At 46.1% G+C, this 20,673-nt stretch overlaps 1 protein-coding gene across 3 annotated transcripts in view; it reads left to right on the top strand.

Moving 5' to 3' along the window:
- IKZF2 (IKAROS family zinc finger 2) overlaps positions 1 to 20,673 on the top strand; it is a 159,263-nt gene that overhangs the window by 117,031 nt on the left and 21,559 nt on the right. For all 3 annotated transcript variants that reach the window (XM_082261945.1, XM_082261944.1, XM_082261943.1), the window contains exon 5: positions 10,118 to 10,285. In XM_082261945.1, the coding sequence (XP_082118071.1) occupies positions 10,118 to 10,285 (168 nt within the window). The remainder of the gene's footprint in view (positions 1 to 10,117; positions 10,286 to 20,673) is intronic.

Raw genomic sequence — 20,673 nt, 5'->3', positions numbered from 1 at the left:
TGGGCCTGCTTTTCTTCAGCAGGGACAGGGAAGATGGTTCCATTCTGGAAGAAAACCTGATGGAGTCTGCAAAAGACCTGAGACTGGGACGGAGATTTGTCTTCCAACAAGACAATGATCCAAAACATAAATCAAAATCTACAATGGAATGTTTCACAAATAAACATATCCAGGTGTTAGAATGGCCAAGTCAAAGTCCGGACCTGAATCCATTCGAGAATCTGTAGAAAGAACTGAAAACTGCCGTTCACAAACGCTCTCAACCTCACCTCCAACCTCACTGAGCTCGAGCTGTTTTGCAAGGAGAAATGGGCAAAAATTTCAGTCTCTCGATGTGCAAAACTGATAGAGATATACCCCAAGCGACTTACAGCTGTAATCGCAGCAAAAGGTGGCATTACAAAGTATTAACTTAAGGGGGGCTGAATAATTTTGCACGCCCAATTTTTCAGTTTATTTGTTAAAGTTTGAAATATCCAATAAATTTCGTTCCACTTCATGATTGTGTCCCACTTGTTGATTCTTCACAAAAAAATTAGTTTTATATCTTTATGTTTGAAGCCTGAAATGTGGCAAAAGGTTGAAAAGTTCAAGGGGGCCGAATACTTTCGCAAGACACTGTATGTGTGTGTGTGTGTGTGTGTGTGTGTGTGTATGTATGTATATGTATATATATGTATATGTATATATGTATATATATATATATATATATATATATATATATATATATATATATATATATATATATATATATATATATATATATATATATATATATATATATATATATATATATAACACACACACACACACACACTCTGCTCAAAAAAATTGAAGAAACACTTTGAAAACGCATCAGATCTCGATAGGGAAAAATATTTTGCTGGATATCTATACTGATATGGACTGGGTAATGTGCTAGGAATTAAAGAATATCGCATTGTTTAATGGAAATTAAAATCATCAACTTACAGAGGGCTGAATTCAAAGACACCCTGAAAATCAAAGTAAAAAATTATGCAGCAGGCTAGTCTATTTTGCTGAAATTTCATTGTAGCAACTCAAAATGGTACTTGGTAGCTTGGTCTGTGTGTCCCTCCATGGATATGCCTCCCCAGACCATCACTGACCCACCACCAGACCAATCATGCTGAACGATGTTACAGGCAGCATAATGTTCTTCACGGCTTCTCCAGACCCTTTCATACCTGTCACATGTGCTCAGGGTGAACCTTCTCTCATCTGTGAAAAGCACAGGGCGCCAGTGGCAGACTGGCCTGGTGTTTAATGGCAAATGCCAATCAAGCTCCACAGTGCCGGGCAGTGAGCACAGGGCCCACTAGAGGATGTCAGGCCCTCAGGTCACCCTCATGGAGTTGGTTTCTGATTGTTTGGTCAGAGACATTCATACCAGTGGCCTGCTGGAGGTCATTTTGTAGGGCTCTGGCAGTGCTCATCCTGTTCCTCCTTGAACAAATGAGCAGATACCATCCTGCTGATGGGTTAAGGACCTTCTATGGCCCTGTCCAGCACTCCTAGGATAACTGCCTGTCTCCTGGAATCTCTATCCTCTTGAGACTGTGCTGGGAGACACAGAAAACCTTCTGGCAATGGCAACATATGGATGTGCCATCCTGGGGGAGTTGGACTGCCTGTAAAACCTTTATAGGGTTCAGGTATCTCCTCCATGCTACCAGTAGGGACACTGACCCTAGCCAAATGTGAAACTAGTGAATCGGAATAGGTCAGTAAGGAAAGAAAATGTCAGTGGTCTCAACCTCCAAAACAGAAATGGTTTTACAGGTGGTCTCATTGTTGCCCATCTAGTGCACCTGTTCATTTTATTACCATCAAAGCAGCTGAAACGAACAACCCCCCTCTGCTACTTAACTGACCAGATCCATATCCCAGGAGTTTATTTGCTATAAAAATAGTTTTCCTTTAATTTTTTTGAGCAGTGTATATTATCTCTATCTGGCAGAGCAGGGGGCATAAATCCTGCTGTCAAACTGCAGCTGCCAAGGAAAAAAAGTAATTGGGCCCTTTTACACATGGGGCAGGCTCTGTTGACATCTGCCTGCTCAGCGAGGAATCCGTCCACAGATCCCCGGTGAGCAGACTGGTGGCTTGTCAATGTCTTCTCTATGGGTGGTCACATGTAAATGGACCACTTGTCCATTCATTTTTAACAAACCGGATTGGATCGAATGTCAGCGGGTATCAACTGGCAAAAGTCTGCTGACACCCACAGTTCCATAGAGGGGACTCAAGGGTCGGCTCAGGTCAGTCTGAAAAATTGACAGGCAGACCCAGTTGGTCCGCTCGTGTGAAAGGGCCCTTAGTCTTTTCCCTGCCCACAACTTGTGACTGAACAGTAAGAAGAGGAGCAGTGGATAGATGGCGAATTTCTTTGTCACTCTGCTCTCTTCTCCTATCTGCATGCTATTTGCACTGCAGCATAATTAACTGCCGCCTTGTGCTTCTTATTCCTCCCATGGTCTGAGCTCTGCTGTACAGTAATGCAAGAGGCTGATCCCAAACAAATTCAGGTACTTAAACTTTTTGAAGAACGCATTAAAGCTGAACTTCAGGGACTGGTCATTGCTTAGTTGCATTGGTACATCGTTTGACAATGCGAAAAAAACAATACTTGGAGTTTAGCTTTAATAAATACAGAGTTGCATTAATTTGTGTCTTTTTATATCTGCCTGGAGTTCAGCTTTAACTTTGAATCAGACCTTGTTTTGGTTTTTGCCCTCTGTACCATTACTTCTTTTAAAGGAGAAGTACAGCCAAAGCTCATTTGGCTGTACTTCTCCTGTGGATACAGTTCGCTCTGCACTCCTGTGAACCGTTTTCAGCTGACCGTGTGCTGAAGCCTTCTGTCTGCCGACATCACAGAGCTTGTCTAGGCTGGGGAAAGATCACAACCATATGGTTGAGATCCACCCAGATGCCTGTATCGGCAGCTAGCTCAGCCTCTGAGAGCCTGAGCCAGCCGCTTCCGCCCCCTCCACAGTCCAGTGCTCCAGTGAGTGGGGGGGGGGGGGGGGCTGGCAAAGCAGACAGCGTTGACGGACAGTCACCAGCTCTCTACTCACGGAGCTCTGGGAACTGAACGATCAGAGGTCTTTGATCACTCCAGTCCCAGTCTTAGAGCCGGCTGGGGACAGATGCAGCATTGGACCAATGCTCATCCACCTAGTTAAGTAGGATTTAAAAAAAAAAAAACTTCTCTTTTTAATCACAGGAAGGTCACCTTTTAATCACCGGAAGGTCACCTTTTACATTTAATAAAATCACAACTATTTACTCTTGGCAGCTATTACTTATCAAGTATGAGTACATGGTAATAAATTATACACTCATGGGTTGTTCTTTTCTTTCCTCAAAAATACTCAAAACTACTAATGTGTCATCCTAGCTTGCACTAAATGCCACAATTTGTTACCCAGTTCAAAATTTAAACATACCTTTCAATAATTTCTATGTCTTAGGCTCTTTTCACACTTGAGCAATTTTCTGCTTGTAGCTCTAAATTGCTCAACAAACCAAATTCTATTTATTTCAATGGCCCCTGTTCACATCTGAGCATAGACTCCGCCAAGCCCCCCCCCCCCCCCCCAGTACGTTCTGTTGGCTAAACAGCGCTTGAAGCTGTAAAATGCTTGTAATGCGCATCTAAAAACTCTGACGCCATTAAATCACTATGCTCAGGTGTGAATGCAACCTAAAAGTAGTGCTTAAAGCTAAACTCCCGAAAAATATACAAAAGCACTAGTGTGTGTATTTTTTAGAGGTAGCTGGTTTAAAGCGGAGTTCCACCCTCAGAATAATTTTTTAAACAAAAATAGCCCATTCATATTAATACATCTCGCTTGACAAAACCACTATTTGCATATTTGAGTTTAACAGTGTATTTGATTAGTGAAAATCTTACTTTTAAAATTGCTGCCTGTGCGTTGTCATCTTTACTAAGGGCATCTGAAGCCGCAGTGTAAGACTTAGTGTCCTTCTTCCTGATTGCTGTTCATTCTGGCTACCCAGAATGCAGCAGGAAATCCCGCACATGAGCAGTACTATGCTTTAGGCATAGTACAGGTTGCTATAGAGACGTCAGCTGAGGAGGAAGTTGCCGCCCTCTATATCCCTTCCCCGCCTCCTAGAAGACACAAGTGCAGGAGACCGAGTCAGACATAGATACACACACACACACACAATGCAAACTATTTTTTTTTTTTGTAAGGAAATACCGCTTTTCTTCTTTATTTATCCGCACTTCCTGGTCCGGCCGCCTATAGGCGATTATGTCACTCTGCGATTTGCAAGCGCTCCTGGGATAGCGGCGTCATGTATCCCAGCAGCCCTTGCGAATCGCCTAATGACGAAATTTTGCGTTATTTCCTGACCGGTGTCCTGTGGAATAATGCATGCGTGGGACGGAACGGATTATTCTTATGTGAGATTCATATTGAGAAATGGCGGAATATTATCTGATTACAGAACAGTCACACAGCTCTTATCGGGGCACATTAAAGGGGCACTCTCACCGCACGGGGACACGATGTAAAGGAGAACTCTCATGGGGACATGGATGTAATATATGAATATTAAAGGGGGAGCTCTGACTGGAATATTAAAGGGGAACACTGACTGGAACATTAAAGGGGAACACTGACTGGAACATTGAAGGGGAACTCTGACTGGAACATTAAAGGGGAACACTGACTGGAACATTAAAGGGGAACTCTGACTGGAACATTAAAGGGGAACTCTGACCAGAATAGTAAAGGGGAACTCTGACCAGAATAGTAAAGGGGAACTCTGACCAGAATAGTAAAGGGGAACTCTGACCAGAATAGTAAAGGGGAACTCTGACCAGAATAGTAAAGGGGAACTCTGACCGGAATAGTAAAGGGGAACTCTGACCGGAATAGTAAAGGGGAACTCTGACCGGAATAGTAAAGGGGAACTCTGACCGGAATAGTAAAGGGGAACTCTGACCGGAATAGTAAAGGGGAACTCTGACCGGAATAGTAAAGGGGAACTCTGACAGGAATAGTAAAGGGGAACTCTGACAGGAATAGTAAAGGGGAACTCTGACAGGAATAGTAAAGGGGAACTCTGACAGGAATAGTAAAGGGGAACTCTGACAGGAATAGTAAAGGGGAACTCTGACAGGAATAGTAAAGGGGAACTCTGACTGGGACATGGATGTAAAGGGGCACTCTGATGGGGACACACTAGATATAAAGGAGCACTCTGACGAGGACACGGATGTGTCCCTGTCAGAGTCCTCCTTTACATCAGTGTGCCCATCAGAGTTCCCCTTTATTATTCCAGTCAGAGTTCCCCTTTATTTTTTTCTGGCCAGAGTTCCCCTTTATTTTTTTCTGGCCAGAGTTCCCCTTTATTTTTTTCTGGCCAGAGTTCCCCTTTATTTTTTTCTGGCCAGAGTTCCCCTTTATTTTTTTCTGGCCAGAGTTCCCCTTTATTTTTTTCTGGCCAGAGTTCCCCTTTATTTTTTTCTGGCCAGAGTTCCCCTTTATTTTTTTCTGGCCAGAGTTCCCCTTTATTTTTTTCTGGCCAGAGTTCCCCTTTATTTTTTTCTGGCCAGAGTTCCCCTTTATTTTTTTCTGGCCAGAGTTCCCCTTTATTTTTTTCTGGCCAGAGTTCCCCTTTATTTTTTTCTGGCCAGAGTTCCCCTTTATTTTGTTCCGGCCAGAGTTCCCCTTTATTTTGTTCCGGCCAGAGTTCCCCTTTATTTTGTTCCGGCCAGAGTTCCCCTTTATTTTGTTCCGGCCAGAGTTCCCCTTTATTTTGTTCCGGCCAGAGTTCCCCTTTATTTGTTCCGGCCAGAGTTCCCCTTTATTTGTTCCGGCCAGAGTTCCCCTTTATTTGTTCCGGCCAGAGTTCCCCTTTATTTGTTCCGGCCAGAGTTCCCCTTTATTTCACATTTGTACCAAAATGGTGCAGGAACCTTTTTTTTAGTCTGCACCGGAACTGGATCGCATGGGGTGTTCACACCTATGAGATCCGATTCCTGCACCATTTGACAGTTTGCACTGCAATCTGCGAACTGACCTGGGAGTGTCAATAACTTTACATTGACACCCACAGCTGTTCGCAGATGTCAGTGTGAACAAGTGTGATGCAAGAACCGGCCCTGAATCGCTGGGTTTTCCATTGGCCTGGGCAGGAAGGGGGTGAAAGTGCCCTGTATTGAAGTGGTTAAGAAAACGATGCAGGGCCATACATCTTATCCTACAGAGACCTTTTGACCCCTTGACATTATTGCCCCCACATTTAATAGTATTTGCTATTGAAATCTCTGATTTTTCCATCATTGTATTACAAGTTCTGAATTTGTATACTCTATTTTATGTGGTAAAATTGCTTTTCTGAGATTTGCCCCTATACATATTTTTTTAAGATGTGACTCGGGCCAACTGTTTCTATGAAAAGTCAACTCTCAAAATAGAATTTTTCACAAATAAAATGAGCATTTCATAACCTTTATGAAACTGTTGGCTATCTGAGCAAACTCACTTTGAGATTGAGCTAACATGTCTTTCTCAACTGCAGTCTTTACCAGTGGCCAGAAGTTTATTTTTCCAGATTTCCATACAGAATTAGGGCCTTTTCACACTTGTGCGACTTGCTCTGCAACTTGGGACTGCAAAGATGCATGACCAGTCATACCCTATGATTTCCAATGAGTACCATTCATATCTGTGCGACTTAGTCGCAGCGACTTCAAAGTAGACCCTGCATGCTTCCATGATTTATTAAATATCAGTCATATTATCCATTTTTTTTCAGCCGATCCTCAAGGTCAAGGTGTCACCTTAATAACCTAGGTTAATGTTTTTAAAAACCTTGTTTTCATGTAATATTTTAATTATACACTCACCGGCCACTTTTTTAGGTACACATGTTCAATTGCCTGGTAACACAAATTGCTAACCAGCCATTTACATGGCAGAAACTCAATGCATTTAGGCATTAGTGATTGGCTCAGGCGTGTTCGGGATCGTAGTCCCAACCTACCTGAGCAATGGCGCCAGGAAGCCGACACTGCACACCACCAATCATAGACAATGAGGCATTTCCTGGTCTGCAGCCGCATAGACTGGGAAATGCCTCACTGCCTATGATTGGTAATGTGCAGTGTCGGCTTTCAGGCGGGATTGCTCAGGTGGGTTGGAACTACGATCCCAAACATGCCTGAGCCCATCATTATTAGGCATCTAGATGTGGTGAAGATGACTTACTGAAGTTCAAACCCAGCATCCGAATGGGGAAGAAAGGGGATTTAAGTGACTTTGAACTTGGCATGGTGGTTGGTGCCAGACAGGCTGGTATGAGTATTTTAAAAACTGCTGATCATCTGGGATTTTCACTCACAACCATCGCTAGGGTTTACAGAGAATGGTCTAAAAAAGAAAAATATCTGGTGAGCGGCAGTTGTGTGGACGAAAATGCCTTGTTGATGTCAGAGGAAAATGGGCAGACTAGTTTGAGATGATAAAAAGGCAACAGTTACTCAAATTACCAGTTGTTACAACCAAGGTATGCAGAATACCATCTCTTAACACACTGAACGTTTCAGCAAATGGGCTACAGCAGCAGAAGACCACACCGGGTGCTACTTCTGTCAGCTAAGAACAGGAAACTGAGGCTACAATTCCCACAGGCTCATCAAAATTGGACAATAGAAGATTGGAAAAACATTTCCTGATCTGGTGACTCTCGATATAAGCTGCAACATTCAGATGGCTGGGTTGGAATTTGGCGCAAACAACAAGAAAGCATGGATCCATCCTGCCTTGTACCAACGATTCAGGCCGGTTGTGTAATTATCTGGGGGATATTTTCTTGGCACGCTTTGGGCCCCTTAGTATTAATTAGGCATTGTTTAACCCCTGGGCCTACCTGAGTATCGTTGCTAACAATGTTCCATCCCTTTATGACTACAGTGTACACATCTTCCAATGGACACTTCCAGCATATTAATGCACCATGTCACAAAGCTCAAATCCTCTCCCCACTGATTGAACATGACAATGAGGTCACTGTACTCCAATGGCCTCCACAGTCACCAGATCTCAATCCAATAGAGCACCTTTGGGTTGTGGGTGGTGGAATAGGAGATTCACATCATGGACGGGCAGCATCATGTCAACATGGACCAAAATCTCTAAAGGATTGTTTCTAAAAATTTGTTGACTCTATGCCACGAAGAATTAAAGTACAACTAAAGGCAACCTTTTTTTTTTTTTTTTTTTAAGATTTGGATAGGGGAGGGGGAGGAATTAGAATGTTTTTCAGTTTTTATTTCAGTGTCCGCATCGGTTTCTGATTCCCCCTCTCTATTTTGTCCTGTTTTACCAATATCATTGAAAGTAAAAGAAAATCCCAAATTTTGGGTTGTCCCCAGAAAAGTAATAGAGGGGAAATCTTCCAATGGGGACACTAGTTCTGGTGTTAGGGGTCCTCAAGGAGTTCCCCTAATTTGCAGGGATTTCCTCTCACTTCCTGTGTGGCTATTTGACAGGAAGTGAAGAGGAATCTCTGCAATGGGACACAGATGATGGAAAAAAAAATCTGACGGGTTAAAGCCCTCCCTTATTCTATCCAAAAAAAAAAAAAAGTTTTGCCTATAGTTCTACTTTAAGGCAGTTCTGAAGGCAAAAGGGGGTCCAACCCGGTACTAGCAAGGTGTACCTAATAAAGTGGCCTGTAAGTGTATATGTACATGGACCGTTCCATTTACTCATTACGTATACTGCTGAGCAGTGCTACACAGGGACTGTGCTTTACTGTTCCTGTTCACAATGCATGCCTTAAGCACTTGCCGACCAGCCGCTGTAGTTTTACGTCGGCAGGTCGGCTCTGTCCCGCGAAACGTCGTACCTATACATCTCTTCGCGGGAGCGCTAGTGGGGGTGCGTGCGTGCCCCTTTACCACAGGGAAAGCTAATCAGCGGGATCGGCGGCTGCGATTGCTGCCGGGGACCGGCGATCACTTCCTGTGGAGACAGAATGGCGGTTTGCCGTTGTAAACACGGCAGACTGCTGCTCTGTCCGTTATAAACACAGTGATCCTTTGTTCCACTTATTTAGGAACACAGGTCTCTGTGTTCATGCAGCAAGCCCATCCCCCCCACAGTTAGAAAGCACCCCCCAAGGGACACACTTAACCCTTTGATCACCCCTTCCCTGCCAGTGCCATTAGCACTGTAACAGTGCAAATGTTTAGCATTGATTATTGTAGTAATGTCACTGGTCCCCCCCCAAAAAGTGTTAAAAATGTCAGGTGTCCGATCTGTCCGCCGCAATGTTGCAGTCCCGCTAAAAATCGCTGATCGCCGCCATTACTAGTAAAAAAACAATAATAATTACATAAATCTTTCCCCTAGTTTGCAGATGCATTAACTTTTGTGCAAACCAATCAATATACACTTATTGGGATTTTTTTTTTTTTTAACAAAAATATGTAGCAGAATACAAATTGGCCTAAAATGATGAAAAAAAATCAGATTTTTTTTTTATTGGAAATGGTATGTAGCAGAAAGTAAAAAAATGTTTGTTTTTTTTTTTTCCAAGTGCGAAATTAGTATAAACTCTCTGTAATACTTCTAATTGTTCATTCTTTAAAAATAAACAATTATTTGTTAAATGATACTTGTGATTCTCCAAATCTACTACACTGACTATATCACCTAGGGGTGTCCAAACCTTCTCAAACACTGCAAACAAGTCCCTAATCCCTGGGCTCGCTCCTGCACCTTCTTATTAGCCAGTGGTGTTTGCCAGTCCTGCATTCATTCTTGGTAATCTCTGCATGGCCCAGTTATTGCAAAAGGTTCACCAAGTCTGTTTTGGGAAAAGCTGACCATGCATTTGTCCACTGTAACATTTTACGGTAAACTGAGAACTGTATCTTATTGTAGGAGAGTAGTAGCAAATGTTAACATGAATGTTGGTAATATGTGAAATATGATTGGCAGCGCTGTTTAATGGCACATAGCTACTCTCTCATATCTCACAAAGTTTATGGGGTGCACCTTCTAATAATTGTTACTAAATGGAGTCAAATTTTTCTTCTGTCCAGGGGAACGCCCTTTCCATTGCAACCAGTGTGGAGCGTCCTTCACTCAAAAGGGGAATCTCCTGCGTCACATTAAATTGCATTCTGGGGAGAAACCATTTAAGTGTCCGTTCTGTAGCTATGCCTGCCGAAGGAGAGATGCACTTACCGGTCACCTCAGGACACACTCAGGTGAGTTTCTGTTAAAAGGAAATGTTATCATTAAATTCTTTATCAAATGCTTATTTTGGCATTTACCAGTGTGCTACTCCTTTGACTGTGGGTCATCTTAGTTTTTTGGCTCTCTTCTGGAGAAATGTAGCTTTATTATACACCCACCACAGTGATCCGAAACTGCAAAATACATATTCATTTATGCTTTTGATTTTAAAGCAATAAGCCTGGGTTCACACTAGGGCGGCTTCAAAGTCGCCCGATTCTGAAACCGCCCCGTGCAGCACGACTTCATCGGGGCTTGCATACAACTTCTCTAATAGAAGTCAATGCAAGTCGCCCCCCAAGTAGCGCAGGAAGCTTTTTCTAAGTCCGAGCGACTTGAGTTGCTCCAATTAGAACGGTTCCATTGCACTGAATGGAGCGCGACTTGTCAGGCGGCTAAGTCCCCTGACAAATTGCCCCTGTGTGAACCGGAACTAAGGCTTCTTTCTTACATGGCTGGGTAGCTGCAGCTACCGGATTCCTGCAACAAAAATTGACAATTTTGCTGCTGGAAATCTGGGATAAGGAGTGGCTGCTCAGTTAATTTAAAAACTAATGGCGGGCTGACAGCAGCCAATGCTGTTTGCATGTAGCCACACACCGTGCAGAAATCAGAGATTAGGGACTGATCTCCGAGCCTGGACACAGTCCTAACAAGGTCCCATTTAATAAGCATGGATATTTTGAAGTGCTCAGGGGTCAGGAGTAAGTAAAGTAGGGGTCAGGAGTAAGCAACACAGAGTGCAGGAATAAGTAATGCAGGGGTCAGTAATATGTACCATGCGGTAGGTCAGTAGTAATTATTGCACATCCCCCCCCCCCCCTACAAAAAAAAATACCCCTTTCCTGTGCAAACACCTACCCCCTAAGCTAAAATAGCCCACAGCACAAATTGTTGCCTCTATATGTGAAGTCCACTCATCAGATCTTAGGTGCAACAGTGCCCAACAGAGCGAGGCAAGTCCTTCCAGCTCTCTCCTTGGCTGTGTCATGTAACATGTCAGAGCCAAGGAGAAGCCTAGTACTTCCCACGATTCTGCAATTCCTATTTGCCATTCTGGTCTGGGTGGCAGCAGGTGAGGTCAGGAGCTAAAAGTTGGCACAGCTGTGTCCGATCTACCCATCATTGGGTAGATTGTGAGTGACCTGTTGCTGACTTTCTTGATTTTATATTGTTACTAAAGAGCATGCTGACTCACTTATGTGCAAATGTTTTCAAATGTTTTTCACGCGACTACATTCTTGTTTGTTAGGACTTGGCAATGCCTGTTAGCCCACCTCACCCTTTTACCTTTCCCTTCAAAATCCTGATCTAACATTCCTAAACATCATGCTATATGTTTCCTGATTCCACATGCTCCATCTTTCTGTTTTTATTCATTGTTGGATCTTTAAATGCGGTATAACTTTTTAAAATGGGAGTTACGGGAGGATTGGAACTAGAATTGCAGAATGTGAGAAAGGCATGAACAATACACTATATTGTCAAAAGTATTGGGACGCCTGCCTTGACACGCACATGCACTTTAAGGGCGTCCTAGTCCCTAGGGTTCAATGTTGAGTTGGCCCACCCTTTGCAGCTATAACAGCTTCAATTCTTCTAGGAAGGCTGTCCACAAGGTTAAGGAGTGTGTCTATATGGGAATGTTTTTGACCATTCTTACAGAAGCGCATTTGTGAGGTCAGGCACTGATGTGGATGAGAAGGCCTGGCTTGCATTCTCCGCTTGAATTCATCCCAAAGGTGTTCTCTTGGGTTGAGGTCAGGACTCTGGAAGTGGAGTAACGTGACTGGCCTGTACAAACTCACTCATCCATGTCTTTATGGACCATGCTTTGTGGACTGGTGCATAATCATGTTTGAACAGGAAGGGGCCATCCCCAAACTTTTCCCACAAAGTTGGGAGCATGAAATTGTCCAAAATGCCTTGGTATGCTGACGCCTTAAGAGTTCCCTTCACTGGAACTAAGAGGCCAAGCCCAATACCCTAAAAACAACCCCACACCTTAAACCCCCTTCCACCAAATTATTTGGACCAGTGCACAAAGTAAGGTCCATAAAGACATGGATGAGCGAGTTTGGGGTGGAGGAACTTGACTGGCCTACACAGAGTCCTAACCTCAACCCGATAGAACACCTTTGGGATGAATTAGAGCGGAGACTGCGAGCCAGGCTGTCTCGTCCAACATCACTGCCTAACCTCAAAAATGCACTTCTGGAAGAATGGTCAAACATTCCCATAGACACACTCCTAAACCTTGTGGACAGCCTTCCTAAAAGAGTTGAAGCTGTTATAGCTGCAAAGGGTGGGCTAACTCAATATTGAATCCTCCGGCCCAAGACTGGGATGCCATTAAAGTTCACATGCATGTTAAGGCAGGCGTCCCTATACTTTTGACAATATAGTGTAAGTTATATTAGCACATCACACTTGCCCAGCATTTCTCCTCCACTGAAAACCCATTCAGTAAGACCCCCCTTTAACAAGATGATGTATGCAGTCTACATAAAATGCTGATGCAGTAGGCTAAAGAACAATGTCCAACAAGTAACAAAATAGCAACCAATCAGAAGCTGTTTATTCTTTGTTCAGCAAGCTAAAATCTGATTGGTTACTATGGACTGATACACATAATATTTTGTTTTTGCACGCTCTTCTTTATTGCTTGAACCAGAAATGGGTGAAACTGTAAAAAAGGTCAGTGGTTTCTAATGATTTGATTTCAGTTTCCGAATTGGCAAGCTACGTACATGATGATGGTGTGTTTCCGTGCTGCAATATTTTACATTGCTTCTAGCCGTTTCCAAAGGTGTAAATATATGAAGATATTTGTGTCATAGGAATATTCTTTAAGAATGGTTCTTTCCGTAGCTCATGTGGAGAATTGTAGTGTTTTGAGGCCCCGTTGTTGCTATTCTTCTGAATTGTATAGTGAGGACACACACACACACACTACCTGTCAGAACTGTGCTGGAAGGTGGGGGTTTGGTGCTGACGGGAAGTGAGAAGTCAATTTGACTGGATTTTCCAGTGGCGTGGCTGGCTGCCACTTACATTACTCATCAAGGAAGTTGAGGAGCAAAATTCACGTCTTCCCTAGGACATGCCCTTTCAGGGCTTTCATAAAAGTAATGTGTCATTTATGTGTGTAAGATTATCAGGTTCTCCTCTCCTGAGCTAAATCATACTCCCTGTTCAGCTTCGTAGATAACAACTTGCTGTTAAAGGTGTCCTTTAACAGGTAGATATCTGACTGAGCACAATGAAAATTGAGAAATCGGACTATGCTTTTTTATGTTCTGAGAACTGCTGGACCCCCTGTGGTCTTTCTCCGCATCTCTGGGGACATTTGAATGGTGCATCCTTCTCGCAGGAAATCCTGAATGAATCAAAGAGCTTCTATTGCTGCCTGAAAATTAACCTTAAACTCTCAGATTTTTGCAAACCAAGCTTGGATCAGTCATAAAGTCGGCAAATGTTTGGCAGTCTGCAGGCAGCCTTAGGGTTCATGACAGCAGGTTCCTTCTAATTTGAGCAATTTATGATTAATGAAAGAATAATATTCACTCAGCAATGCAAACTTTTAAAAAAACTGGATCCATATTTTAGCGCCAGAGGAAGGTATTCTGAATACCAGTTTTCTCCGCTCCATGTAAGCTGCTATTCGAGACTGTATTACACAAGACTATGACTAGTTACTATCCCAATGTTCCTTAAGAGACAAATGCAGCCCCAACCCAACGCTCCAAGGATTATGTGTCAGGGTAAAGAGGGAACGCTGCTCCCTGATTAGCAACTGTTATTCTAGTCACGTCATGTGAGGTTTCTCAATAGACCTGCAGCTTATTGGGTGTAGCACATTAGCGGATACTCCTTGTAGTACATGAGCAGATACTTGTAGTACATTAGCCGATAGATCCTGTTTATCATGCTGACGTTTCATCTCCTGTTTGTTCAGTATAAATGTTCTATGTATATAGCTGGGCTTCAGGGAATGCTGACAGCCAAGGCTGCTTGTGAATACGGTTTTAAATATGAATTGGTTAGCTGTTCAGAGTAGTTGTAAGAATACTTTCTCTTACGTCCTCCGACAGTCGCCGCCCACTTCATATTCATCACCAATGGGGTTATGTCCTTTATTCCGTAGGAGTAGCTAGGCAATAGAATATGTTAATACAAAGATTTTTAACATATCCCACCCCCAGGGGGTGGTCCCCTCAGTACATAACCCTCCACTTCCTGTATCCAACTCAGTTTCAATGTCTAGCTTGTCAGGAGTGGCTGCATGTCTCTATGCTAGGACTTTTGTCTCAGCCTTTTTCTTTTCTTTTGATTTTATTTGAGTTTTTTTCTCTTTCTTTACTTAGCTGTTATTTTTACCAGCATTAGTTTAGTTCTTCTGATGAAGAGGATCATGCGGGTTGCGTCTCGGGCTGACCCCCCTGGTCGCAGGTTGTGGGTCAGTGGTTTCTCAGCCCGCCATCGAGCGTTCAGTCAGGTACCGCTCCTGAAGTTTCTGAACGACCCATCCCTGTTCGGTGCAGGGATGCTATGGTGAGGTGGCTACCTCACTGGACGCTGTGCGGTTTCTCAACCCACCATTGCTGCGTCCTGGATGCGACTCTCCCTGTCTCATGTACAGCGGCTTGTTCGCCTGTGCGGGTTCCCCACGCCACCTATGAGGTAAGTGTAAATCTATGTGGGGACCTGTCTGTCTGAGGGCTGTCAGTCTGGGACTGTGTTACCCTGCCTCTGTCACACTGTAAATGTTCCCTATCTCTCTGGTGCATGCTGTGGGCTGCAAGGAGGGGGGCTGTGCTGCACTTCTGTGTCAGACTGGATCTGTGTGTCAGACTGTGTGCTGTATAACATGCATGTATCGTGTTGGGGCACATTTCTAAGACCGCTGCGGCGGTCCGCCATGTTTACTGTGCTTTTCACTGTGTGAGGGAGCGGAGTTTTCGGCGCCAAACGACGCCATTTTGTCAGCGCTCGCTCCGGCCGCATGGTAACACTGCTGGCGGCCATTTTCTTGTAGCCTTGCATAGGCTTACACAGAAGCGCCCTGTATTGCATCACATCCCTGGGCGCACCGATCGGAGCAGCAGCAGCAGCATTGGACCTTACAGGTTTTATTTATCTCTGTGTCATTACCTGAGTTTAGCCTTTTCTCCCTGTGGGGGTCTCATATTGGGCTAAGTGTGTGTGTGCGGTGGGCAGCGCTCGCCGCGCTTGTTGTGGGGGCTGTTAACCCTTTCTTTTCCGATCTGCTCTGGGGGCAATGGATTCTCAGGAAAGCAAAATTCCTGCCACCTTGGTGGGCTCACAAGGGACTGTTGTCTCTCTCCCCCCCCCCCTCCAGGGGGGGGGGTTTTGGCTGCGTTTGTGGCTAATCTTGCTGCTCAGGTGCACCTGCTGGTGGCTGCTCAATCCACGCATGGCCCAGAGTTTTAATTTCCTCTGGTTCGGAGGGGGATGGTGATGGGGCTGCTGTGGCTGGGGTCTCCCTATCGGGGTCCCGTTCCTCCCTGGACCTTGTAGGGTCAGAGGTGGAGGCTGAGGTAGAGGGGGTTGATAATTCTTCCCCTGGCTCGTCTGAAGAGCTTGCACTCATGGATGTATTGGTTGCTTCTATCAAGCAAACACTGCGTTTAGAGGATGAACAATGTCCCCCTGCTGCCTTGGTGGCTTATGGGACGCAGAAAAGGCGCAAAAATGTCGCAGGTGTTTCCCTGCACTGATGTTTTTAACGCGCTGTGAATGAACATTGGCGTAATATACGCAAACCTTTTGCTGTACCGAGTAGGTTTAAGCTACGCTATCCTTTTACGACCGCTACTGATGAGCGTTGGTGTGTCCCCCCTCCGGTGGACCACGCGATAGCAGTTTTGAACAAGTCCACTGCGATTCCTGCTGAAGACACCCCGGTGTTCCAGGATGCCACGGACAAGAGGATGGAGTCCCTTGCCTGTCATACCTATTCTATTATGGGTTCTATGTTTAAAGCCTTATTGCTTCACTTATGGCGGCCCAGGTGGTCGCGAGCTGGACGCAGGTGATTAGACGTGTCCTGGTGGCTGATTCTGCCCTCCAGGCGACTTGGGATATGGTGGATCAAATCCACCAGGGTGTCATGTATTTGTGTGATTCGGACCTGGATATGGTTCCGTTGGCTGCACGTGTACATGGTTTGGCGGTGTTGTCTCGCCGCCTGGTTTGGTTGAAGTGTTGGTCGGTGGCCAATCTTCGCGTAAGACCTTAGCTACTCTGCCTTTTGGTGGTTCTCGCCTTCTTGGTGAATCCCTTGATGCCCTAATTTAGGGGGTCACGGGTGGTAAGAGCACGCTCCTGCCTCGATCCCACAAGACTAGGACGGCTCCTGGTAAGAAGCATGTCTCCTTTCGGCCCCCTCGGGGGTCTTTTTTCGTGCCTTTCGGTCACACTATAGGGGCAAGCCGTCAAAAGGTCGAGGCTAACACACCGGTTCCGCGGCCCACAACAGTGCGGCCTGAAGGGGCGCCCTCACCCGACTCAGGGGTGGGGGGACGCTTGTTCGGTTTTCGCTCAGCCATGGCTGTCCCGGGTTCGGGACAGGTGGGTTCAGAAAATCGTTCGATCTGGGTACAAGATCGAGTTTCTCTCTCGGCCGGAGAGCAGATTTTTTCCCTCAAATCTTCTGCTATCCCCGGAGCGTTTGCGGGACCTGCATCTAGCGGTGCAGAACCTGAGAGCTCGGGGAGTGGTGGTCCCGGTGCCTCATCGGGACAGATTTCGGGGGTTCTATTCCAATCTGTTCACCGTGCCCAGGAAGGAGAGCAAGGTACGTCCGATTCTGGACTTGAAAGCTCTGAACCGCTTTGTGCGGGTGCGCAAGTTTCGCATGGAATCTCTGCGGTCGGTGGTGGCTGCCCTGATTCCAGGGGAGTTCATGGCCTCCATCAACTTGAAGGATGCGTATCTTCACATCCCGATTTTCGAGGGGCACCAGAGGTACCTTCGATTCGCCATAGCGGAAGATCATGCCCAGTTTGTGGCATTGCCTTTTGGCCTCGCCTCGGCTCCGCGGGTGTTCACCAAGGTGCTGGCGCCTGTTCTGGCTTTGTTGAGAGCCCAGGGCATCTCGGTCCTGGGATATCTGGTGTCTGCGACCATCCAGGGTCTGGAGGAGGATCTGTCCTTCACGTTACAGACTCTGCAGGAGTTTGGTTGGACGATCAATTTTCCAAAGTCGACATTGTGCCCATCGGTTCGGTTTTCTTACCTGGGTATGATTCTGGACTCTGTCCAGGCGTAGGTCTTCCTGCCGGAAGAAAAACTCGCAGCTCTTTAGGAGGCAGTCAGGTCCCTCAGGGACATTCCATCTTCGTCCTTTCGGACGTGCATGCGGTGTCTGGGATTGATGGTCTCGGCTTTCGAGGCGATTTCCTTTCGCTCAGTTTCACACGCGGGATCTCCAAGCGGAGATATTGTCCAGGTGGGACGGGCGTCCGCAGTCTCTGGATCTCCAGATGTCATTGAGTTCTCAGACCAGGAGGGATCTTCTGTGGTGGCTTCTATCCCCCTCAGTATCGGGGGGCAAGTCTTTTCGTCCCCTTTCGTGGACGATGATCGCCACGGACGCCAGCCTGTCGGGCTGGGGTGGTGTTCTGGGCGTTCTGCCCGCCCAGGGTGTTTGGTCGACGGAGGAATCCTCCCTTCCGATCAACGTTCTGGAACTGCGAGCGATACTCCTCTGTCTTCGTCGTTGGAACCCGGTTCGGGTGCAGACGGTCAATGCCACGGCGGTGACTTACATCAATCACCAAGGGGGCACCAGGAGTGCCCGGGCGGCTCGAGAAGTGGCCGCGATTCTGTCTTGGGCCAAGACGCATGTCCCGGCAATATCGGCAGGTCACATTCCGGGGGTGAAAATTTGGCAGGCGGTTTTTTCTGAGCCGTCGAACCCTGGACCAGGGAGAATGGTCCTTTCACCCGGCTGTCTTCCAGATGTTGTGCGCGAGGTGGGGTCTTCCGGAGGTAGACCTGTTCGCGTCTCGTCTGAACTACAAAGTACCACGGTTCGTGGCAAGGAGTGCGATCCTCGGGCAGACGCGCCGGACGCGTTGGTTGCCCCGTGGCATCAGTACCATCTGATGTATGCGTTCCCACCGATTCAATTGCTGTCCAGGTTCCTTCGCGGAACCGACCACGGTGATTCTTGTGACACCGGACTGTCCTCGCCGGTCCTGGGACGCAGACTTCGTAAATCTGGCAATCGACGCCCCGTGGCGTCTGCCTTTTCGAGAAGATCTTCGGTCGCAAGGACCGATCTTCCATCCTGCTTTACAGTCGCTGGCCTTGACGGCCTGGCGGTTAAAACCGAGGTCCTGAAGAACAGGGGTCTTTCCCCTGAGTTCATTTACACCTTAATAAATGCGAGGGAGTCTTCCTCGGAAGGTTTATTACCGTACTTGGAAGGCGTATTTTGCCTGGTGCGTATCCAGGGGTTTCTCTCCTGACACTTATTCGGTGTCTAGGGTGTTGCCCTTCCTTCAGACGGGTGTTGACCAGCGTCTGGCGCTGGCCACGATCAAGGGTCAAGTGTCTGCTTTGGCCGTTCTTTTTCGGCGGCCTGTGGCATCTGATTCTTTGGTTAGCACTTTTGTGCGGGGGGTACGTCATCTGATCCCTCCTAGGAGGGAACCTCTTACCCCTTGGGACTTGAATCTAGTTCTGTCAGTATTGCAGCGTGCTCCTTTTTGAAAGGTTCAGGGAGATCTCGCTGTCTTTGTTGTCCAGGAAGGTCGCCTTTTTGGTGGCTATCACCTCGACTCGACGAGTGTCGGGGCTGGCAGCCTTGTCCTACAAGTCTCCGTGTCTGGTTGTGCATTTGGACAAGGTGGTCTTGCGACCTAACCCTTCTTTTCTTCCAAAAAGGGTTTCGGACTTTCATCTCAATGTGGACATTGTCAAACCTTCGCTTTGCGCGAAGCCGAAGCATCCGACGGAGGTGTTGCTTCACTCCTTGGATGTTGTCCGGGCGATTAGAGTCTATTTCACATCGACTGAGTCTTCTCGCAAGTCGGATGCCTTGTTTGTCCTTCCGGGAGGTCCTCGGAAGGGCATGGCGGCGTCGGCTTCTACAATCGCCAAATGGATCAGACAGACCATTGATCAGGCCTATGCTTTGAGGGGAAAAGTTCCCCCTGTACCTGTGAAGGCGCACTCTACCAGATCTGAGTACGTCTTGGGCCTGTCGTCATGGGGCCTCTGTGGCCCAGGTGTGTGAGGCGGCGACTTGGTCGACCGTACACACTTTCACGATATTCTACAGAGTAGATGTTCAGGCATCGGCTGATGCTTCCTTTGGCCGCAAGGTTCTTAGTGCGGCAGTTCCCTAGAGCCCTTGTTACGGGTTCCTTGGCTTTTTGGGATTTTTGTTTTTTCCCTGGGTTCTCTTGCTCCTGTTGAGCGAGTGTTTTGTTCTTATGCCCAACTGGTTTCCTTCCTTTGGTAAGGTTCCTTTCTCTGATGGGGAGACGGCGTTGCCTTGGGCGCGGCTGTGTTCTTCCCACCCCTCATGTTTACACTGCTTTGGGACTTCCCCATTGGTGATGAATATGAAGTGGGCGGCGACTGTCGGAGGACGTAAGAGAAAACGGAATTTTTGTAAAATCTTACCTGTAAAATTCCTTTCTCTGAGTCCTCCGACAGTCGCCGCCCCCGCCCCTCTTTTGGGGTTTTGATGTACTCTCTACTGCTATTCCACTGAAACTGAGTTGGATACAGGAAGTGGAGGGTTATGTACTGAGGGGACCACCCCCTGGGGGTGGGATATGTTAAAAATCTTTGTATTAACATATTCTATTGCCTAGCTACTCCTACGGAATAAAGGACATAACCCCATTGGTGATGAATATGAAGTGGGCGGCGACTGTCGGAGGACTCAGAGAAAGGAATTTTACAGGTAAGATTTTACAAAAATTCCGTTTTTTCCGAAATGAGATGCTAAAGTTTTCCATGGAAGCTACCCTAATGGACCTTGTCAAAAAAAGGGGGGAGAAACAAGTTCTCAAAACTGGACCAATGAGTTCCTTCTATTTATCTGTGGTTGTTGAGGACTTTATTTTGTCCATTTTTTTTGTAGAGACCCATTTGTACAATAGTAAAACTGGAGTACATGTGCTGGTAGTAACGTAGAGGTGTGCAAAGTCAATAGCAACTGTCAACTGGCAGGAAATGTTGGAAAGTTTTCTGCGTAAAAGGTTTGATTTTTATAGAAATCATTCACTTTTTGACAGTGATCGTTTACATTTTTAAAACATTGTTACTTTTTAAGATTGTTGGTATAGTAAAAGTTCGGTCAGGTTGGATAGGAAGG

This window comes from Pelophylax lessonae (assembly GCF_965119305.1).
Source record: "Pelophylax lessonae genome assembly, chromosome: 6".
Lineage (NCBI taxonomy): Eukaryota > Metazoa > Chordata > Amphibia > Anura > Ranidae > Pelophylax > Pelophylax lessonae.
The sequence above is the reverse complement of the archived record's forward strand: the minus strand, read 5'-3'. Positions and strand labels throughout refer to the sequence as shown.